A 16,483-nucleotide genomic window follows, 5' to 3' on the forward strand; every position below is an offset into this window, starting at 1 on the left:
AATTCTGGAACTAATGATGGAGTTAATTAGATAACTCAGTTGTTATTAAGCTGCTGTTTGAATCATAAACTGACATGGTATCTTGATGGAGGGTTTTAATTAAGATCACTTTAAACCAGGAAATTAGCATCACAGAACCAGGTGTCGTAAGGGTTTACTTACATTAAATTTTTCTTTAACCCTTTAGTATACAGATTATTCTGTCTAATGTAATGCTTATTTAATCAAATTGTTTTGAATTAATCATACAAAAACATCGTAGCATTAAAATTTTGAGGATGTAGTTGCTTATTCTTAGAATGACATTGTAGGATAAGTGTGCAAAGCCAGATCTGGCCAGTTTGAACATAAAACAAGTAGAATATTTGGGCCGGATATGGCCGGTTTAAATGATAAAGGGTTAAATATTGTTGAAATTAAAACCTAATTCCTGATCCTGCCTAATATTTAAAACTTAATCCTTAATTCTGTAATAATTAAAAATTGTCTCTCTTTTGTTGTCTTTGCAGGAAAAGCCGAAAGAAAACGGTATTTCAAATAATTTTGATACAGATTATGAGGTAAAAGACGACGAAGACATGTCTGAAGAAAACGAAGGACACATCTATGCTAACAGTGAGCCACTTGCTCATCCCGTGTATGAGAATGTCAGTGTGAATGGTAAAGCAGACAATGACGATACATACGAAAATGTTATGAAAGAAACAGGTAATGACCAGGAGATAAGTGTTACACTCAAGACGGAAGAGTCTAGTCCTTTGTATGACACTTTACCTTCCTTGAAGAAAGAGATCGATAACAATAATGACGAAGATGATATCGTCGTTGTTTCTGATACAATGGATGAGATGGTGGTTCATGATATTGAAAAAGAAAGCAAACCAGCAGAGGAGGCTGCTTCTGTGACAGAAGAGGATAATGCTATCGAAGCAGAAGTTGAAATAGAAATTCCACAAACGCAGGAGGAAGAACAGCCCAAGTCTCCATCTCACAGCCGGAGCAATAGTGCCAGTCCTACGGAAAGGCCTGCAAGCCCGACTCCAGCTAGTGATGAAGAACCACATGAACCAAATGTCTGTCATAGCCCAAGCCCAAGTATGTCCGATGAGGAAACTGCTAACATAGCTGCTACTTCGGAAGATAACGATAACGATACACGCCGTGATTCGATGCACAGCCCAGTCCCGACGCCAACTCCTAGGAAAAGAACAAGCTTGTGTCATGGTAAAAGCCCAGAATTTGATATTAATAAAGAAGCGTGTCGAAGCCCTAGTCCTAAGGAACCTAGTATCAGCTCTGAAGGGAGAAATACACGAAGCCCAAGTCCTGACGACATGATAATCCACCAGGTGAGTTCTTTTTGCTTTCTTTTCATTAACCATTCCAGTAAAACGTTGTATTTCCATGAGGAATTTTCTAAGTTCAACACTTCAAAAGATTACTTCAGTATTGAATTTTATTTTAATTGATTTATATAACCCTTTAATTTCCCAGGTAAATGTTTTGTCAAAGACATTTAGATACATACCCATTTTCCAACTCTGTTGTTAAATCAACATATTTTTTTTAAAGCATTTTCACCAATGATCTTATCCACCAAATAAAATATTAGTTTAGTTTGAGGCAACAGTTTTTTCTTCAAGAACTCTGCATTTCCATGAAATCCAATTTTCCTATAAATCATACAATCTTAGGAACAGCGTTGGGAACATTGAAAAACAAATTATTACATTTCACTGAAAGTTTGCAGAGTTATTTCCCTTGTCTCAATTATTGTACTTCAGTTGCCTTGATAAGGTGATTATGTCTACTAGCCTACTATGAGTTTCAGCCAGACTGGCCATTCTGGAGTAAAGTCTAAAAATTCAAGCTTTATCATAGACACTGACAGATATTAAATTGAAAAATACCGAAAATGTCATCTCAATTGTATTGTTCCAGACTGTTTTTAAAAGGATAAAGAGGACTCTTTGTTGATAATAAAACTATTGCCATATAATTTGTTAAATCATAATCCAGTATTTTATGTCTACTTTTCTATGCTAGCATGAGTTGGAAGAGTTGAGCAATTTTCTTTCTGAGACAATATTTTATAGACAGATTACTAACCAGTAATTAATCCTTACTGTTATTTCTCATGACCGACAAGAGATGTAGCCTATCCATTCTAAAACTAGGTTGCACATAGTATTGTATATCCTGGTTTATCAAGTACAATATTTTTGTGTCTAAATGTACTGCATATTTGGCATGCCTGTTCGATTTGAGATTTGAAAGTGCTGTCAGTAGGGGTGTGTTTCAATGCACACTTTTGAACACATGAACAACACACCCAGACACTAGGGGCTCTAGCAGTGGTTCTCAATCAAGGTCCATGGAAGATCTTTGTTGTTAAAATTTATCTGCAATAAATTGGTTATACTTCTATGAGACACAAAATATTTTTAATTTTTTATGCAATTCCTAATCATAAGTAAGAATTTTTTATGCACATCAAATGTCTATTTAGGTCCAGTAGAATAGAATAGGAACCAATAGGAAAATGGTATAGAACCACTGATCTGTATGGTAACTCAACCTGCTAGAAATAGCAGCCATATATCCCTCATCATACACCCTGCCATCTTAAAAAATAGGAAGGATATATTGAACAATGAAATCATATAGCCCAGTGGTTAGGGTGTCGCACTCATGATCATAAGATCATGGTTTCAATTCCTGGATTTTGTAATGTGTTGTAATCTCAGTCATTTATATACCACGGGAACCAGGTTAGTTTCTGGCCTCGTGAATCCCAGGGTTTGTCATGACAGACCCTACATTAGACAAAGTTTTCCCATATAATCAAAATAATAGGATGTCATAGCACTATTCAAAGGTCTGCTCAATCGGGGCCTTCCTTGGTTTAAACAACAACTGTGCATGTGTTTATTATTGATGTAATGACCTTCCTTAAGTTACAACAAAATCTCATGAGAAGTCCCATTAATATCTCTTTTTTTAGCCAACTTTAATCTTCTCAAGATAAACCATTTTTATGTCAATGATTTTGATGCAAATACCTCGTTATTTTATATTACTCCCACAACTTTAAAGTTTTCATCATCATCATAAGTTTGTTTTCCATACTTACATGGATTGGATACTTAGGATCTGGTAAGTCTCAGGGCCACATTGAGCTCCAATGTCAGCTTCAGCATGGTTTGTGGCTGGATGTCTAGCTGGATGTCTTTCCATACACCAACCACTTACATTGTGTACTGGGTGCTTTTTTTCATGCCACCAGCACTAGTGAGGTTGCCAAATAACTTGCAAGACAGACAAAGTAAAGGGGGGAAAATCCTTGACTAAGTGGGGTTAGTATTGGAGAAAGTAGTGGCTTTGTAGATGGTGTTAGGACATTAACCCTTTCGTTACCAACCTGGTTGAAACCAGCTCTAGCTCTGAGTACAAACGTCTTGTTTTCATAAGTTCTGAATTAAAATCTTCCACCAAACCTTAGTCACAATTTTTGTTCCTAACACTAGCTTAATGATAACTAAGTTATTTTACTAAATTCTTTGTTATATTTAAAATTAATTGAAAGAAACACAGAGCATCTCAAAATAAATTTAGTAACAAAAGGGTTAAAGTATGATAGAGGGACACATGCAAGTGTCTTGCTGTAGAGAAGATACATGGCTACCCCACATTAACTACCTGCATATCTAAATTAATACTGTCAATCACAATTTTGAGTCATGTTTGAAATACCAGCTTGATAGTGAAAATGTTAGTTATTTTAGTAAGTTTTACAAATTATTGATTGTCTGCAAAAGTACTTCAGAATGTGTATTTCCTTAGAAATATTATAAGGAAAAGGTTAATATTTTAAAATATTTTAGCAGCAGTTGCAAATGTAGATTTTTCCCATATACCACTTGTGAAACTCTGGATTATCTTTCCATTTAACAAGCATATGATTGAACTTTGTTGAATTTGTAACAAACATCTGTTACTCTCTATTTTTCTCTGTCTGTCATCAGGAGTTTATAGAATCAATCTTGGTAGTCATTGATTTGATGTTTACTAAATTTGTCGCTAGTTTTGATTATTTTTGTCCTTATATACTTCAGCTGTCTCATCTTTCTTTCTCGGGTTGTATAAATTGTTCAAGCACCATTGAAAACACTACATGTTTTCTCTTCATTTCTTTTTTTTCGTTTATTTGGTTACATTTCACTTAGCAGCTGCTGTGTTGCTCTACTCATTATCTATGATCATTCATTCAACAAGCATGGAAAGCAGGTTACCTCTGGAGTGGATTTTTTTACAACACAGGAGTCACAAGTTACTACTGGTTAAATTTCAATTAATTCATTATCATCATCATTATTATTATTATCATTATTCTATAATTTAAGGAAAAATTGCATTCCTTCACAATTTTTATTCGGCTGCATTTTCTTCCCTTATTTGACAATAACCTCTGGGATAAAGAAAAAAAAAAAAGAATTTCTAATCTTCAATGATATTTATGTTAATGCATGAATCTCACATATTTTGACCTGATTTAAAATGTTTTAATTAATTGATATTGAAAAACAAAATAAGAATTGAATAGCAAAGGTTTTCTATTTTGTTGATTTGCCATCTGCCGGGAGAAAAAGGTTAGTTGAAAAATAGTAAGGTTTGGTATTTATAGAAACTAATGTTGTAATGAAGCTGTCATTAAATGCGCAATATTGATCTTCTATAGAGAGGAGTTTTATCTTTCTGTTTACAAAAACAAAAATTCTTTAAATCAATAGTTTATACATTTCATTGATAATGTGATTTGTTTAAAACATAGAAATATTGAAAGCAATGTAAAAGGAAATTATTGCTTCATTAAAGAGAGAAAAAAGACAGAAATAATGAATTGCAAAATGAAGCTTGTTGTGAATTCTATAAAAGTAACTGGAGATTTTTCCAGGTGGAATCTTGGGATTTTAAACGTATTCTGTTGATTTTTATTATTATTATTATTATTATTATTATCATTATCATCATCATGAAAAATCAAAATATTACGACTGAAAATGTGACATTTTAGAAAAAAAAAACTATATTTATATTCTATAGTTATTTGAAGAAGTCAGTAATGTAGGAATATGCTGTTTTATGTTGTTATTAGTTCAGCTAAGACTTCGGATGAAAGATGAGCTGCGAATCTGGAAGCAAAGTAAAAAAGCAAAAATATATTCTAGACTATCGATTAGCACTTCCTATTCTTGAAACAGGAAACTATAGCATCAGTGGGAAGAAAATCTATTTGCTTATTAATGAATATGTTCAGTTATCGACATCTCTGAGCATTCCAACATGAACCAGGTGAATTTTAATGTCAACGGCAACCAAAGATTGTCCTTAGGTGCTAGAATTGCAGCAGTAGTTCGAACTGATTATGATGGCAACATTATCGTAGATAGACCGTTTTCAAAATCACAATGCCAGTTAGAAAATAAATATCTCGAAACTAGAACAGGTTCGTTAAAACCTTCCGTTTGGAAAAGGGACTTGTATCGAGCAGAAATAACCGATCCCATCTACTCACATGCAAAAATCAACAAAGTTACTCACCCCCAAAATTCATTCTTTTGGAGAACAAAATCTTTCTTCCAAAATAATCAAAAGAATAGAACGAATACAAAAAAAAATGTTAAAGAGGTAAGGTTGTTTTTTTTAATTAATTTTTATCCTTATTATTATTATTGTTGTTATTATCATTATTACTTTGTTGCAAGGTGGTGAACTGTCAGAATCGTTAACACCCCAAGCGAAATGCTTAGCAGTATTTTGTCTGCTGCTATGTTCTGCGTTCAAATTCCGCCGAGGTCAACTTTGCCTTTCATCCTCTCGTGGTCAATAAAATAAATACCAGTTGGTTACTAGGGTTGACTTATGCCCACCTCTCCTGAATTTGCTGGCCTTGTGCCAAAATTTGAAATCATCATCATTATCATCATTATTATTATTATGATTATGCCTCGTATTATATTTCAACACTGCCTTACATACGACCAACACATTAATCTCAGTGTTTACAAATTGTGACACCTTCCGCTCAATGTTTTAAATTGTTTTCATCTGACAAATTAGTTTACTGTAATGATTATATTTAATGACGAGAAAATTCCTAAATGGTTGGTGCTTATTATTGTTTCAAAATGTCTTTCTGTTTTGTCGTTACTGGTAAGATAAGTAACTATGGCACATTTTATTAATCTCTCCACACTCTGTTCTCTTTCTGGTTTGACGATCTTCTTAATTAAAATAAGTAAGTTCCATCTGCAGTAGAATATCTGGGGAAAAGTCTGTGTTTTCCATTTATGTTTTAGGACCAGCTATCTCTCAAAGACTTTGCTGCTGTGAAAAATATCGGTTTTTCTTAATTGAAAGAGACAATTGTGGTTAAGAAATTCACTTTGCAACCATGTGGTTTAGGGTTCAGTCACACTGTGTGGTACTTTGGGCTAGTGTCTTCTACTATGGCCCCAGCCAACCAATTCTTTATGAGTGAATTTGGTAGGAGAAAACTGGAGATTTGTTGTGTGTATGTGTGTGTGTTTATCCCTTCCCCTCCCTGCTTGATAACTGGCGGTGGTTAATTTTACATCCCTGTAACTTAGCAGTTCGGTAATGGTAACTGACAGAATAAGTTCTAGGGTGATTCCCCAGCATGACTGAAGCGAGTTAAAAGAGTTAGGCAAAAATTAGTAAAAGAAATGGCTTGTTTAACAGTATCTCTTCCAATTATTTCTCTGACTGTATTTAATTTTATCCTGTTTGGTTATAATTTGAAAATAGAAATTAAATAAATGTTGTAAACATTTTTAATACTATTCATCTTCACTCTTAAAATAAAGTTAATTATAATTTTAAGTGTCAAAAGAAACTGGCATAGAATGATATTTTTGCTTTTTGTTAATTATTTAATTTCAAGTATACTATGAAACAGTTGTAAAAATTATGTAATAATCATATGGAAAATTCATTTGATGTTTACACAAATGAATTTAATTGCTTGACATGTTTTTTATATATAAAATCGTATCATTAACAGCAGGATTGTACTTTGTTATATAAGTACTTGGTGGATAGTTCTGTAGCAGTTCTTTTGATCTTTTTTTGCTTAATTTGTCTTGGCTGAACTCATGTAAGCTTGTTAAATATGCTTTACATTTGCCACCAATATATAGTGTTTAACTGTGTTTTAAAGACAGCATGTCTATAAAAGATACTGTCGCTGGATAAAAACCTGCAGTTAATTAGCTTTTCGCAATGTATTTACATTGAGTATGATACACGGATGACTGTCCTTTTAATGTTTTACTTTTAAAAGATTCTCAAGTCCCATCCTTGCATTTGAACCTTAACTCTATTGTGCTTCATGAAATGAAGCACTTTGCCCAAGAACACAACATGTCGTCTGGGCCAGGAATCAAAATCATATTCTTACAGTTATGGGTCGAACACCCTAACCGTTATGCCATTCACCTCAAGTAAGAGAAGATAACTCCATACAAACCCTACGTCCTCATAATCACTACTGGGCTCATGACACTTGTTGCATGAGACTAAAACAAGTCTGAAGGACTAGAGAATGCGACTGTCCCTGCACTAACAGTGCCCACTGTAATAACATTCACTGTGCAGAGTGTTCAGCAACCAATGCACCATACAGCTGTCTTGTTACACACTCATTCGTTGAAGCATTGAGAGAGTCTACCAAATTCTAATAACATGGATATATTTAATATTCATACACAATTATTATTCTTATCTTCTAGGATATTGAAATCTGAAACCAGGAAGAAATTACTTTCATTTCTTTCGGCCTATGTTGCTTTTTAGTTTATTATTATTATTATTATTTTCTTAATAAATTCCCAAGACATATGTACTCCAGCAATATATTGTAATGTCTGAATTTTCAAATAATCATCTCACTTACACAACCAGATGAAAAGTAGTAGAGAGAGAGAGAGAGAAAAAAAAAGAAGAGAGATTATGTTTACGTGCCTAAATGTTTTAGGTTAGTTTTGGACTGTGAAGATGCCCTCTGAAATCCTGCTACTAAGACAATCTTATTGCAACTGAATGACTATTTTGCTATCTGTAAGAACCAACCAATTACAGAACACAACGCTATTTGTTGTGTTAATTTTTTTTCTTTTGCCTTCAGATATGAGTAGGTTTGTGTTGGATTGACATTGTTTCAGAAAGTATTTTCACTACGCAGTTTAGGGTTTTTTTTTTCTTTTCATTTCTTATCTATTTCTTATTACGTAACTGAAGAGTTGTAGTAGTAGTAGTAGTAGTAGTAGACTCTTTTTTTATTATTTGTTTTTAATCAGCCAGGCAGACTGTGGCAAGCAGTAATACAACCCTGTCCTAGGGAATACAGTATTGTGGCTGAAGTGTGGTTTGAACTCTTGACTATCACAACTACTGTCCTTCATACACACCATTATAAAAATATGATGGAAGTGTTGAACAACATTCTCCTCCCACTCCTGTGTGTGTGTGTGTGTGTATACCGGTTTGATAAAGCTGAATATTGGAGAAAGTTTAACCCTTTTGTTACGGTTTGGTGGAAGATTTTAATTCAGAACTTATGAAACAAGAGATTTGTACTACAGAGCCAGAGCCGGTTTCAGCTGGGTTGGTAACGAATAGGCTAAAGCAAAGGTCTAATTTTCAATATTTAAAATAAATACTTAACTCTGCTATCCATATGAGACTTTCATCAGACACCATTTGTTTATTTTGGTTTCAAAATATTTATTCAATTAGTTAAAAAGCTGTACAATTATATATATATATATATATATATACACACACACACATAAAAACACAAGTACATCTGTGTGTGTGTGTGTATATATATATATATATATATATGTTATCATTTAATGTCTGTTTCCCATAGGCTGGTCAGTTCGACTGGATCCAATGTCTATTTTAGCATAATATCAATGACTGCATGTCCTTCCTAACATCAACCACTTTACAAAGTGTACTGGGTACCTGTGTGTGCATATGTATGTGTATATATATAAACACACACTTGGATGGTGTCTTTCCATTTCAGAAATCTACCCAAAAGGCTTTGGTTAGTCCGTTACACTTTAGGTATATATATATATAAAATATTTTAATTGAGTTTTTTACCTGTAATTTTGGATTTTGTCCCTAATATTATTATATATATATATATAATCAAAATAAGCAACAAGGATATCCAGAGGCAATGCAGTACGATTCTATGTCTTTGTGCAGCTGAGGATTGCTCTGCATTTAAATTGATGTAATGGTTGCATTGTTCAATTAAATGGAGTTGCGGAAAACGATCGTACTGCCTTACCTCAGGATATCCTTGTTGCTTATTTTGATTTCAATCACCTTACTTTGAAACTGTATGGATAATACCGTACTAAATTCTGGTGCCTCAGCTTAAGTACCATATTCATCTGAATCTAAATGTTTGCTGAATTCATCTTCCATACCAAAACGATATATATATATATAAATATATATGCAGTCATTTATCGTGACCATGGCTTGATAGGCTTTCTTCATAATGGTCAGTTTTTTGCTTGAATTTGCCATTTATTATGATCTGGCACATAAAATACACCATTTTGAGCGTGGCCGTTGCCAGTACCGCCTGACTGGCCTTCGTGAGGGTGACACGTAAAAGCACCCACTACACTCTCGGAGTGGTTGGCGTTAGGAAGAGCATCCAACTGTAGAAACTCTGCCAAATCAGATTGGAGCCTGGTGTAGCCATCTGGTTTCACCAGTCCTCAGTCAAATCGTCCAACCCATGCTAGCATGGAAAGCAGACGTTAAACGACGACGACGATGATGATGATGATGATGATATATATTTAGAAAGAGAGACAGAGGCAGGCACAGGTATGGGTGTGTGGTTTAAGAAATTAACTTCTAAACCATGTTATTTTGGGATTCAGTGCCCCTGCATGGCAACTTCGGCACCTATTAAGCTGAAATTAGATGGATAACCATCTGCAGAATAATGCATTCTCTAATAAATATAAAATCCTAATATATCTTGAAATAAAAATAATTGTCATTTTTTTCTGTAGACTGATAATAACTAAGCACTGCTAATGATATAATAAGAGGGTTTTAATTTTAGCACATGCAATAAAAAAAATACAAACATATAATATTGATTGTGAGTGTGTGTATGAGAGTATTACCATACGTGACTCCATGCTGTGAACATATATATATATATATATATAATGAGTATTTTTGAAATTCAAATAACATAACTATACATACGTGTGTGTGTGTGTGTGTAGGATGCATATTGACTCTCCCATCTCAGTGCAGGTTGAGATGTATGTTTGTATGTGTGTATGTATATATATAGATACACACACACATATATAAACACATATACATACATACATATATTACATACATATATTCATACGTGCATACATACATTGTTTGCGTCATACTTATAGCTTTTCTATTTTGAGTTCAACCATTAAAACCAAATTATGTCTGTGTACACTCACACACACACACGTTCACAAACACATACACATACATGCACAGCAAAATAAGAGAGAATTTAACAAATAAATCAACTAGAATTCAAACCTCCCGTACTTTTGGCTTCCTACCAATTATTTTATCTGGCTTGTTAATTTTTTTTCTTTGCTTTTTTTCTTTTAACTTTGTCTATATTTTAATTAATTACTCTCTCTCAAGTATGCATGTGTGTGTATGTGTGTATATATATATATATATATATATATATATATATATATATATATTCTTTTATTCTTTTTGTCCTATGCTGGTTATTGGGCTGCAGCTTTGCTGGGGTACTGCATTCAAGAGTTTACTCAAGTTTATTAACCCTAGTAATTATTTTATGATTTGGTATTTATTTTATCAGTGTTTATTTGCTGCACTGCTATGTTGCAGTGCATCAGCAACATCACTGGTTTTAAGCAGCATAAACAGACATACACTCACGCAAGAATGTATTTATTTACAGATGTATGTATGTATGTTTGTGTGTGTGCGCACATGTGGCAGAATCATGAGCATATCAGACAAGACACTTAGGGGTATTTCTTCCAGGTCTTAACTTTCTGAGTTCTAGTCCTGCCAAGGTCATTGCTTTTATCCATTCACGGTCTATAAGATTAGCACAGTCATGCCTGCACTCAACCATGCTTATGTTTTTACTCACTCATAATTTGTATATGTTATACATAGATGCAATTTGTATGTGTATGTGTGTACCATATCAGGACAATTACCCGCTTTGGTTAATTACCCCTTCTCTAATATATTAAGAAGTTTTAAATCATCATCTGTTGTCCTTGGAGAGGGTGGAGTTATTGTCCATGGAGGGTAAGTGTCCTAGACTCGTGTGTACATGTATACATGAGGGGCAACTTGTATTCTATATGGAGAATATCTGGATCTCATCTGTGAACTATATACTAATGTAAACACATACATTTACATTCTAACAAAGAGAAATGTACAGATATAAATAATGTTTGTAGAAATATTAACATGAGAACTTGGCAGGACATAAACCTTCTATTTCTTGTGACGTATCAGTTTAATGACAACGTTGCCACATGCCATCAACAGAATTCCTCCCACCTTTCACATCATTCTCTTTATGTCTGCATGCAGAAAATTTTTAGATTGCTTTTTCTGTTTTTTCTTTGGACATTTTATTTGATTTTTGATTTTTCAACAAACATAGTTATGCTTCCATTTGACCATAATTCTGATAGATTCCATTAAAGTTCTTCCTTAATGATTGGAAAAAGAAAATAAAAGAAAGAAATACAGAAACCCATACAAGACAATAGACAGGTAGAAAAATGATATCAATCTTTTGACGTGTATGTGCTGGTAAACTTAGAGATAGATCTCATACGACAGACATAATCATGTGCATGTGCACACATGCATATGCATACATTCACATACAATATTATTATCGCTACAGTAAATATTACATATATTCTGTTTTCCTTTAAAATGTTGGCATGTGTTTGTTTATAAAGTGTTAACCTGCAACAATAAATTTAATTTACATATGTGTGTGTGTGCACGCGCACAGAACACACATGAACAGTCTCGGTCTCTCCTCCCACCTCTCTCTCTCCTCCCACCTCTCTCTCTCTCTCCCACCTCTCTCTCTCAGTAGTGTAGCTTCTCTCCGTTGCTATTGAGTTTCGCGTTTCAGTTTTAAACAGCTGTGCAAAACGAAAATGAGTGCAGCGACAGAGGGAATCCTCTGCTTTCAATAAATGAATAAATTCAACTATCTTTAGTGAGTGCACCCCCTCCTCCAGTTTGTAAATTCAAACATATATATATTGTGTGTGTGTGCGCGCTAAAAGCTCAACATCACACACATATAAATAAATATATATACACATACATATAGATCGATAGATAGATAGGTGGTTCTCAATTGGGGTCCATATGGCCCCTGAGGGTCCATATAAGATTTTTGGGGACTGACATAACAAAATAGTAAATTAGGGGTGGAAGTCTACAGTGGTATTTTAACCCTTTTGTTACCTTATTTCTGTTGAGATGCTCTGTGTTTCTTTCAATTACTTTAAATATAACAAAGAGTTTAGTAAAATCACTTAGTTATCATTAAGCTAGTGTTAGGAACATAAATTGTGACTAAGGTTTGGTGGAAGATTTTAATTCAAAACTTATGAAAACAAGACGTTTGTACTCAGAGCCAGAGTCAGTTTCAGCCGGGTTGGTGACGAAAGGGTTAAACGACTAGAATAAAATATAAATTAAATAAAAATAAAAAGGGAGCCACTACTTTTAATAAACTGAGTATCTGTAATAATATTTCCCTGCCGAAACTGAAAATCTGAAGGTGATCTAAAGCTTTTGGAAGCCAAAGAATGGATAAGGATTTCCAGCAGCATATGGCTTTAGCTCTTGCTGGTCAACAGTTCCTGTTGACCTGTTGGTCATGAGTATTTTGATCCTTTCCCTTGGACTCACTCTTTCCACTCGTTCCTACTTCTTAGATGAATTGGTACCTAATTACTCAGCTGTTAGCCTCCATATGTACGTATGAGCTTCGTGAGACAACTGCAGAGACGCTTCCGAAAAAAAATTTTCAGTAACCATTGGAGAACCGATTATAGCAGTGACTCAAAGAATTCCTAGCAATGTGCGGGTGACACGTAAAAGCACCCACTACACTCCCTGAGTGGTTGGCGTTAGGAAGGGCATCCAGCTGTAGAAACTCTGCCAAATTAGATTGGAGCCCGGTGTTGCCATCCGGTTTCACCAGTCCTCAGTCAAATCGTCCAACCCATGCTAGCATGGAAAGCGGACGTTAAACGATGATGATGATGATGATCTGAAGAAGGAATTTTTATATTCTGAAATATTATATCATATCAGACTATGGATAATTAAATTATAACAGTTATTATAGCCCAGTCTGCATTGTTGTGCCAGTCAAGACACGTTATATTAATTAAAATAATTATTTGTAAACTTTGTATGGGAAATGTTCCTCCACTTTATGTTGCACTTCAATAGAAAATTTTTAAAATTATTTTATATTAAGCATATTGTTTATTTTAGTCAAACTGGTATCCTCATCTTGATTGTTGCTTTTGCTACATTTTGGCAGTTGTATGCTCCAGCCATTTTTCAGTGTCTTGTTTTGAATTCAATTGTTGTATTGGAATTTCGAACCTAACCCTTAATTTGATCCATGGTAGTACACTGCTCTCTGCATTTCGTGATATTCTTTTATTTCGGTTGATTTTTTTTTTGTGAATTACCTTAGAATGTATTTTTATTTGTGTGTGTTATATCGTTGATGAAATTATTTGAACCATTGCAGGTACTTTATAGATCTACTAAGTATCTGGTACTGTCTAAATCCTACAAGCGGAATGGTATTTATTATTTGTATGGGAAGCGCTCCAAAAATGAACCCAACCAAATTCTAAGAGGCAATGATCTCTCAAATGTTTCCACTTTTAAGACACATAAGTGTCAAGTGAGTATGATGACGCACAGACCCCACTGGTTTAAACTATATGTCATTCCTCACAAAATATGCATATACATGCACACATGCATATACATACGTATATACACATATATCGGTATTTATATGTATGTTTGTAGGGGCTTCAATGTATGCATATGTAGGTAGTATAATTAGGTTTGCATATAGTATTAACGTGTGTTATCTATCAATGCACAAATGTTTGTTTGTGTGAGGGAATTTTGTTACTTCTTTTGCTTGTTTCAGTCATTGAAATGCAGCCATGCTGGAGCACTGCTTTCAGTGTTTTGGTTGATTTGTGTCAATCCCGGTACTTAATTCAGTCAGGTACTTTATTCTATCAATTTCTATTTATTTGGGCCAGTGCCATGTAAAAAGAGCATGTTGCCATAATTTAGCCCCAGGAGACATCGTCTCCAGCTGGCTATACGACACGATCTGCGTCCTTATATTTTCAAACAAGGGAATCTAGCACCCCCACTCAGCTCAAAACAATATATGTGTATCGCAAAGGGAAATAAGCCGGAAATCGCGATACACAGATATTGTTTTGAACTGAGTGGGGGTGCTGGATCCCTTTGTTCGAAAATATAAGGACACAGATCGTGCTGTATAGCCAGCTGGAGACGATGTCTCCTGGGGCTAAATTACAGTAACATTCATCCTAAACCAGGACTGCCATGTTATGTTGGCAAAAATCTTTACTCCATAGCAAATGTTTGTTTAGATCCTGGTCAGCTTTGATCAAGCAAGCCTGAAATCAAAGGCATTGCAGCCATGTCCATCCCTTCTTATTGTAGGTCAGAGACAACATTATCTTATGTCTTTATCTTATATCTTATGTGGTTAGCCCACATTACTCTGAGAGGGAATACAGGGCCAGTTTCCAAGTTTTTCTGGTGTGTGTATTCTCCACCTGGACAGGATACCAGTCCATCACAGGTTTACTCCTTTTTACCAGCTGAGTACCCTGGAGCAGCATGAAATAAAGCATTTTTGCTAAAGAACACAACTCATCACCTGGTCCAGGAATCGAAATCACAATCTTACAATCATGAGTCCAACACCCTAACCACTAAGCCATGCACCTCCACTTTTATTTAATATGGTAGAGTGTAATTTGAGGAAGTCTGGCTGCTATTTCTAACAGTAATTGATTTCTATTTTATGGCATTCTGCAAAAACTGTTCTTTGAATGATTTTAATGTTTAATTTATCTGAACAACGTCATTAACTGGTATGTTACCAATATCGATTATAATTTTAATATGTCAATAAAATAATGTAGTCTGTGTAATACTTACAGGTTTTAAAATGTTGTGCTTAAGTTAATATTTAATTGAATCAATTATCATAATTTTCATTTATACTTTAAAGCACTTTCAAACTCCTTTTATTACCCCTGTGGAAATTAGGTGTGTGGCTTAGTGGTTTGGCTCGCGATTATATGGTCATGAGTTCAATTCCTGGTGATGCATTGTGTTCTTGAGCAAGACACTTTATTTCACGTTGCTCCAGTCCACTCAGCTGACAGAAACGAGTAGTCCCTGTATTTCAAAGGGACCAGCCTTGTCATATATTGTGTTTGCTACATTAGGCATGTTAGCACTTAGATCACTCTTGTTGATTGGCCCATCTCTGACCAGTGTGTCACCATTACTTAATTCATTAATCATGACAGAATGCAAAGCTTTATTCTGATGGGATTTGCAACATAGAAAGCAGAGACCAAATTAATTAGTTTTATACTTGTCTACAAACTTCTGCCATGACACAGTCCTGTTAATGTTTCATTATCATCAGACAACATTTCAGGGGTGTTTTATGCCCAACTAAACATAATTATTTTAAACACCAACATTTCAATTCTCAATATATTTGTATTTATTGCCTTTTTATCTTCTCTTCTTCCCTCTTTTGTTTTTCCTTTGTTTTTGTTTCTTCGTTTCCCCCTTCCCCGTGTGTAAGTAGATCTGCATATGCCTAGATTTAATTAGCCTTTTATCTTAATTACCTCTCTCACTTAATTTTGATAATCATAACTCTCATTGTTAATTACCCTACCCCTTCTATACTCCTGATTGTCCTTTTCCTCTTTTATTTATGTCATGTGTCGTGTTATCACACCACATAAGTATCTTTGTATCCACACTGTAATGATCATTAAGCCACAGCCTCTTACCAAACCAGAATTGATCTTTAAACATTCCTATCAGTAAGTTATGAACATTCACTATAGCTATGGCAGACAAACCAAAGGTTAGTTCTGGATTAATTCATTCACTTTCATCATTTAGAATTTTTCTTTTTTATCTTTTACTTTACTGATGTATACACGCACACACACACACACACACACACACACACACACACACACAC

The 16,483-nt window shown here is 34.4% G+C and overlaps 1 protein-coding gene across 7 annotated transcripts in view; it reads left to right on the forward strand.

The window, feature by feature from the left end:
* LOC106880892 (enolase-phosphatase E1) overlaps positions 1–16,483 on the forward strand; it is a 210,473-nt gene that overhangs the window by 109,209 nt on the left and 84,781 nt on the right. For all 7 annotated transcript variants that reach the window (XM_052971469.1, XM_052971468.1, XM_052971472.1 and 4 more), the window contains one exon: positions 510–1,349. In XM_052971469.1, coding sequence (XP_052827429.1) covers positions 510–1,349 — 840 coding nt within the window. The remainder of the gene's footprint in view (positions 1–509; positions 1,350–16,483) is intronic.

This window comes from Octopus bimaculoides, chromosome 11 (genome assembly GCF_001194135.2).
Source record: "Octopus bimaculoides isolate UCB-OBI-ISO-001 chromosome 11, ASM119413v2, whole genome shotgun sequence".
Taxonomy (NCBI): domain Eukaryota; kingdom Metazoa; phylum Mollusca; class Cephalopoda; order Octopoda; family Octopodidae; genus Octopus; species Octopus bimaculoides.